At 36.7% G+C, this 8,041-nt stretch overlaps 1 protein-coding gene across 2 annotated transcripts; it reads left to right on the forward strand.

Moving 5' to 3' along the window:
* Positions 1 to 2,375: 2,375 nt before the first annotated feature.
* LOC143596355 (pentatricopeptide repeat-containing protein At4g14850-like) lies at positions 2,376 to 4,608 on the forward strand. Of its 2 annotated transcripts, XM_077075152.1 has the most exons (2): positions 2,376 to 3,790; positions 3,872 to 4,608. In XM_077075152.1, exons 1-2 carry the CDS (start codon positions 2,386 to 2,388, stop codon positions 4,456 to 4,458), a joined length of 1,992 nt encoding a protein of 663 aa, XP_076931267.1. In that variant the 5' UTR covers positions 2,376 to 2,385; the 3' UTR covers positions 4,459 to 4,608. The 2 variants fall into 2 exon arrangements, with proteins under 2 accessions (XP_076931267.1, XP_076931266.1); XM_077075151.1 differs by having other exon boundaries at positions 2,376 to 4,608.
* Positions 4,609 to 8,041: the final 3,433 nt, after the last annotated feature.

The raw sequence follows: 8,041 nt of genomic DNA on the forward strand, positions 1-8,041 counted from the left end.
GCCTTGGGACATGGAACCACCACGTCCACGACCCCCGCGAGAAAAACCGCGTGAACCTCGACCATATCCGCCGCGAGTATTACGTGATGAATTTGACCGTGTGGCGATGTTTGCTTGCGGACCCGACGAAGAACCGGTTGGTGAAGTTGCAGTGGCGAGTTGGTTGGCCAGAATCTGCAAGTTTGCAATCTGTTGTTGGATGGAAGCCAAATCAGGAGTCGGCGGTGAAGTTGTGGTCATCGCGGTAGTGGCGTTGAAAGCCTGTGGGGACGCCGGTGATGGAGCAACAGTGGACCGAGTTAAGAATTCATAATCACCAATGAGTCCGTGAAGTTCGTTAAAATGAACCGGTGGTGATCGGTTAAGCAAGTTACTTTTTAAGCCATTATATTCCTCACGTAAACCGGCTATGGTTAACAAAACGAAATCTTTGTCTTTGAAGGGTTCACCAATATTGGCAAGAGCGGTTGCATATTCTTGAGCACGGCTGAGATAATCAATACCCTTTTCACCATCTTTCATTGAAATCTTTAGAAGCTGCGTTTTTAGGATAAATTCATGAGATGCATTCGACGGAGCGTATGCACGGGCTAGGCTTGACCATACATCCCTAGCGGTGTTGCCTTGGATGTGTTGAAACGAAGACTCGGAAACAGTGGGTATGATAACCATACGAACATGTGCGTCGTTGGCGACCCAGTTTGTAAAATTAGGATTTGTGGTAATAGTGTCTCCGGTTGTAATTTTCTCTTCCGGCACGCTAAGGTTCCATCAACATAGCAATATAAACCGTTTGCTTTCAAAAACGGTTCCATCATGGTCTTCCAATAGCCATAGTTATTTGATGTAAGGTTGAAAGCAAACTTGTGAGAGTTATGGGATGTGCGTTCTTGAAGATTGAAAACATTGATCGTTGTCATGGTGATAGACGACAGATTGAATACCTGAATTTGAAGAGAAACGGTGCTGTTGATTATGTTGTTGATTACGCGACAGGTTGTTGGATTGAGGGCTGCTTATTTGTTAATTGCAGTTGTTGTGGTTGATCGCCGAGTGGATGACCGCCGAACAGTTGGGGACGGCGACAAAGATTGGTGACGGCGGCGTACGGTGTTAGGGTTTACAATTTGATTGGCTCTGATACCATATCAACTCATAATTCTATTCATTGATTAGAAACTGATTACAAGAAGGTTTATATATGTTCTACTGGTTACAATAAACCACCTCTAACTTATGACAATTAACATTATGCTTAACAAAGCGTAAGGGTATCTAATTGTAAATGTTTTGTCACTTTAGGTATTGTGTTTCTTTTCATGTCGGGATGCTCGATCTTATTTGTTGACATGCTTTAATAAGTTTTGACTATTGGATTAGATTCGTGTTGGGGAAGAAGCGTCTTTGAGTGTGAGTCTTTTATCTCATTTGTCGATGTCTTCGTCTTCTTCAATGGGATCTGGATTAGCTCCGTTTTTTATTGTATTTTGTATGCTATTTTCAAGTTGATAATGGTTGTCTTGTTTTCTCTTAATCGTTTTGATTTGTACGTCTTGTTTGTATTACAATTCTTTATAATCTCCCCAATTGATAGAGATTTAGAATAAAGATTAATCATAGATTCGTTATTAGATATGTAAAGTGTTGGTATTTCTTTCTTCTTGTATTCGCTCTTAATAAATTCATGTTTTGCGAAAGATATTCAATCGATTAGTATACATAAAAGTTTACAATTCAAAGAATCTTATTGAAACTAAAAACACAACTTTAAAAATAAAAAAATCAAACTAGTTGTAGCGAAATCCTAATAAAAACATACCTTTTCTAATTATAATATGGAAGTCTCTAACATAGTAACACACATCATACCCGTTTATCCCACATCAAGATTCAAGAATAGCCCCCCTTTTGACATGTTAATACCAAATTGAAAAAAGAAAAGAAAACAAAAAAGAAAGGGTAAAAGCAACATAAAAATAACTAATTCAAATCCGAAAGATAAATAAAAATAATTAGAAAACAACTCATTTAAACCAGCGTTAGAAAATGACCCGTTCTTACTCGCGCCATAGATGTAACCGCCTTTACCCATATGAAAACTAACCAGTTTTAGCCCATATCAGGAATAGCCGCTTTTGACCCATTAACCATTCTTCAACTATAACTTGTTTGAGACGTTTTAAAATATAACCCTTTTCTAGTTACATAAAAAGAATTACCCGTTTAAGCCTATGTTATAAATTATCCGTTTTGGCATGTGTTACAGAAATAAACGTGTTTATCGTAAATAGAAAAAAGAAAAATCTCTAACCCCCACCGAGAATAACCCGCTTCAGACACGTTAACCATCATTTTCTTTTCCTTGATGTTTTGTAAACATTTGTTATGACATTTCGAACGTTAACCAAACACCTGCACAAAGACTCAAACACCTTGGCACACATATTTCAAACCTACGCCCAATCAAAACAATTATCCAAAGGAAAACAGCTTCATGGGCAGCTCATCACCTCTGGATACCCATCATCCACTTATCTCACAAACCACCTTTTGTTTATGTATGCACGATGTGACCAAATTGGATATGCCCACAAGGTGTTCGATGAAATGCCTCTACGAAACTTGGTTTCTTGGACTGCTATGATTTCTTCGTTTTCTCAGAATTCCGAGTTCTCGAAAGCGATTACCACATTTTGCCTGATGCGGGTTTCCGGTGAAAGCCCGAATCAGTTTGCCTTTTCCAGTGTGATTCAAGCTTGTTCGGTTCTTAAATCGGTTGAAACCGGGAAGCAAATTCATTGTCTTGCTCTTAAATTTGGGTTTAGCTATGAACTGTTTGTTGGTAGTAACCTAGCTGACATGTATTCGAAGTGCGGGTTAATGGTTGAGGCTTGTATGGTGTTTGAAGAGATGCCATCTAAGGATGAAGTTTCATGGAATTCGATGATTGACGGGTATGCGAAAAACGGTTATTATGAAGAAGCGTTGGCGGCTTTTAGAAACATGCTTAATGAAGATGTTACAGTTGACCAATATCTGCTTTGCAGTGCACTTTCTGCTTGTGGATCTTTTAAAGCATATAACATTGGAAGATGTCTTCATACATTTGTGATCAAATTAGGGTTTGAACCACATGTTTCTGTTAGCAATGCACTTACGGACATGTACTGTAAATCAGGAGACACGGATAGCAGTTCAAGACTGATTGAAATGGACTCTCGATGCACAAATATCGTTTCTTATACTTCTTTGATTGACGGGTACGTTGAATCTGATCAAATCGAGAAGGCTTTGACTGTTTTTGTCAAGTTGAAAAGACAAAGAATTGAACCTAATGAGTTCACGTTTTCTAGCTTAATCAAGGCGTGTGCTAGTCAAGCTTTACTTGAACAAGGATCTCAATTTCATGCACTAGTGTTAAAATACAAGCTTGATCAAGATCCTTTTGTATCATCCACCATTGTTGATATGTATGGGAAATGTGGTTTGCTTGATCATTCAGTTCAAGCATTCAAAACGATTCATAAACCAAACGAGTATTCATGGAATTCGTTAATCGGTGTCTTTGCTCATCATGGTCTAGGTCACGAAGCAATAGACGTGTTCAATAAGATGGTGATTCAAAACTTGAAACCAAACGCTGTAACGTTTATCAATCTTTTAAACGCGTGCAGTCATTCAGGGTTAGTAACAGAAGGTTTAAGGTACTTTAATTCGATGGAAAACGCTTATGGTATAAAACCGAGATCAGGACATTACTCTTGTGTTGTTGACTTATTGGGCCGAGCGGGTAGGCTGAAAGAAGCTGAAATCTTTATTACCAAAATGCCCTTTGAGCCGAATGCATATGCTTGGTGTTCGTTTCTTGCAGCATGTAGAAAACATGGTGATAAAGAAAGGGGAAAGCTTGCAGCTGAAAGTCTAGCAAAAGTTGACCCGGAAAACAGTGGGGCCCACGTGTTACTTTCCAATATTTATGCAAAAGAACAACAATGGGAAGATGTACGGAGTGTTAGAAAGATGATGAAAGATGAAAATGTGAAGAAATTACCTGGTTATAGTTGGGTTGATGTTGATAATAAAGTTCATGTTTTCGGAGCTGAAGATTCGTGCCATCCACATAAGAAAGAAATCGACTTGAAACTTGATGAATTGTTGGGAAAGATAATTGAAGCGGGATATGTTCCTGATATTGAGTCGGTCCCGCTTGATTTGGATGATGATATGAAGGTGAAGATTCTTCATAGGCATAGTGAGAGGATGGCTATAGCGTATGCGCTTATACGTTCACCTGTTGGGAAACCGATTATTGTTAAGAAAAATATTAGGGTTTGTGTTGATTGTCATTCTGCAATTAAGTTGATCTCCAAAGTTGAGGGGAGAAAGATTATTTTAAGAGATAATAGCAGGTTTCATCACTTTGTTGATGGATCATGTTCTTGTAATGATTTTTGGTAAGTTATGTTTTCTTTTAAAAGTGATTGATTAACCACTTAATCTGTTGCAGTTACTAGCAGTCTATGATTTTACGTGGTTGCTTAATTAACAAACTTAAATGATTCAAGCAATATAAATTGTTATTGGTGCCTTCTGTTTGGGGTCATCCATACTTCCATCCACTTTGTACTGTGCATGAAGTTGCCTGAGTATTTAAAGTGAGTTGTTAATAATATTATACAAATATTGTTTTAAGTTCCTCATTTGCATTAACATAAAATGTTTAAACGCCTTTTAAAGGTAATTCAGTACAAAAAGCAGGGGTGTTTTCAGTCGGTTTTGGCAGTTTTTACGTCATATCGTGAGCCAAACCGTTTGTGACGGTTTTTCACCATTGCAAACCAAAGTCAAACTGTTGAAAACTAAAACCAAACCGGACCGTTACCAACAGTTTGGCTTCAGTTTGATTCCTTGGATTAGACTTATTGGCCTTTAAAATTTAAACCGAAACTATTAAAATTAAAGGTGATCTATTGAATGACTTCTCCGGTACTGGCAAAGTTCTAACCTTAACGGAAGCTGCTGCCAACAAATTATTGTATCTTCTTCAGAATCGCAGCACACCTTCCTCAAGCTCGGCCTCAAGATGAATTATCCTATACCCTCAATTAAGCAGGTTCGCCATCCCCCTAAATTTGATCATTTCATATCTTTTAATTTATGCTTACTTTCAATTCCTAGATGTTTAATCGTATTCGATTGTTGAGTACATATCTATGTTTATGAGCAACCCTAGAAGTGTCTTATCAATATGTATTCATTTTTCTAGAGTTTGCATTCAGTTGCAGATTTATGTGACTTGTCAAACCTAATACCTCCCATTAAGAAAAGTGTTATCATAGTGGGTGTTTGGATATGTGATGTCAAAGTAATAATTGCCACAATTAAGCTTCTTGATAACATAAGCAACTGATATTTAATTGAATTTGGGGATAGTTGGGAAAGTACCATCTTAGTTCAGTTTGATTGCAACTCCTTACCTGCATTCCAAAATCCGATTTAGAATAAAAAAAGTATTGGACACATTACTTATTGTTTTCACTCAAAGACCAAAAAATGAGTTAACTTCCCGCGTTTGTTTGATACAAAGAATTGAAACGGATAATCAAAAGCTCATTCTCTTACCACCTTTTCTATTTTCTTCAAAACATGAGGAATGCATAGAAATGGCTATTTATAAAATGGTGTCATTCTTACTGCATAATCTCTTACTCTCTTAGTAATAACAAAGTAAGATAGTATTGTCTATCTGAATTAATATCAATTTTGTAACAGTAATCCAATAGGACCAAAAACTACTATATAAGAAACCAAACTACAGAAGTTAAATTCTTTGAACATGTGTGGTATTGTGTCACCCTTGTGCGAAAGGTAGCTGATTTGCCTATTTGTGACAATGACTCGTTGATATGTTTTGAGTACACTTGTTAACTCTTGGTTGGACCATATGTCTTTTGATGATACGCACTGCTGAAAATTAATTGTGTAACACTAACCATAATCTTGAACAACTCCTGCCGAAACCGATTAAGAAATAATCTATCTCAGTCACTTATGTAGTTATACCCTTCAAGACGATCTTTTTTCTTTTCCATTACATATTTTTACTTGTAATAATCAAACACTACATGGCTGTATTTTCTTATCCACTACAGAACCAATATCATGTCACTATTTCACAACCTCCTGAGGACAAATTCTTAGATCGCCCTCAAACTTTCGCCCCTACATTATTCAGTTAAGTTTATTACACTTGTAGTCACTCAGCAGTCTGCTACAGTCACTAACAAGGGTGCTGAATGCTAATCTGCAGAATCTAGCCACCATCTTCTTCTCCATACGTATGACAAACGGCTAGCCTTATATACATGGCCTAGAGACAAGAGTAGTTTTTTAATCACAATGGAAACAAGTTTCCTGCGGTCCTGCCTCCTTTCATGGTATTTCAACACTGGTCAACATCTTGTTTTGACTGTTCTGTTGGTGTTTTGTCTGTTGAAGGTTGATCTAGGACCTCCAGGGAGTTATCTTCTAATCCCTCCATGGGTTTGTTTAACAGTAATCAAATAAGGCTGATTATGTTGTTTGTTTCTTTTACATCCATTACAGCATATATAGGAAACACTTGAATCATGGCAAAGTGGTGGTATACAATGTGACTGCCTTGTTTTATGCTTATATGAAATAATCATTTTTAACTGAATCGATTTCTTATCTCCCTGTTGGTGTATGAAAATGCATATTGGTGTGTATGAAGTGACGTGTGATTAGGTTTTTAGTTATCAATCCCACTCCTATAACATGTATTTATTTTTACTTGGTAGATGAAAAAGGAAAGTTGGATGACATGGTTTAGGACAAGGGTGTGAAGATTGTGATTCAAGACTAAAATGGACTTTGTAGATGATAAATTGAGTTTCTATTTGCAGAAGTATTATATCTTCATGTGATCATAAACACCCACATAAACACTGTAGTTGATGGTTTAATTTGGTATTAAGCAGGTCCGAGTTTGTATTATCAACCCCAACTCAAAGGGACAATGTGGTTGTGGTGAATCTTTCATGACATAAAAGAAGCATGTAAAGAATTGAACACAATTTTTCATGTCATGGTACGTTTGTGGTATTGATATTGGTTATTTTTCTATATTGAAGAAGTTGAATATACAACTAACGACTATTGTTATTATGTATATGATTACAACTTAAACAAGATTTGATTTAGCACGGTCTTTTTATGAGATCTGCTAATCTTTATTGAATGAACTCATGTCTTATTAATCATTTGGCGGGTTATCTTTGAAAATCTTGATTCTGTATGCTATATGTTGTGTTGTAGGTTTTTAGAGGTTTAAAAATCTTGACTCATGCCTTGTAGGTTTTTAAAGGTTTAAAAATTCTACGTCTGAATATCTTTGTAAATACTAAATAGTGCTCAGATTACTTGTTGATTGAAATATTATGTGGGTACTCACGAAAGTATAACCACATAATTCACAGAGATAACAAAAATGAATATGCAACATTTGTTATTAAAAAAGACGTTCGTATGTAGGGGAAGAACCATCGCAATGTTTCAGCTGACAGTTGAAACCGTCAACAACTAAATAGTGGGGAAACTTGTCAACCGAAAACTCCCCTGGTGGTAACTTATTTACTACTAACATTCTAGTTGTCAACAACAATTAACAATAAGTGTTATCCCTATGGGGTAGAGGTAAGGCTGCCTACATCTTACCCTCCTCAGACCCTACCATAGCTTTGCTATTGGTGGGATATACTGAGTACGATGATGATGTTATCATTGGTTGCCAAGTTACAACTTATCAACTATTATTGATCTTACTTGTCGCTAATGAACGATATCGAGCATGGTTACCATTAATGATCAGTAGCGGAAACTAGCCACTAATAATCAGGGAAATGATTGAATTTTCCACGCAAAACTGTTCATCGTCAGGCAATTTTAAAGCAACTTTCAATAATATTCCATTACCTTTCAGTGTTATTTCAACTAGAACTCACATGTTCTCTGTCCCTTA

Source organism: Bidens hawaiensis, unplaced genomic scaffold, assembly GCF_021521415.1.
Source record: "Bidens hawaiensis isolate Kalapana, Puna unplaced genomic scaffold, B.hawaiensis_p1.1 tig00046279_1, whole genome shotgun sequence".
NCBI classification, from domain to species: Eukaryota; Viridiplantae; Streptophyta; class Magnoliopsida; order Asterales; family Asteraceae; genus Bidens; species Bidens hawaiensis.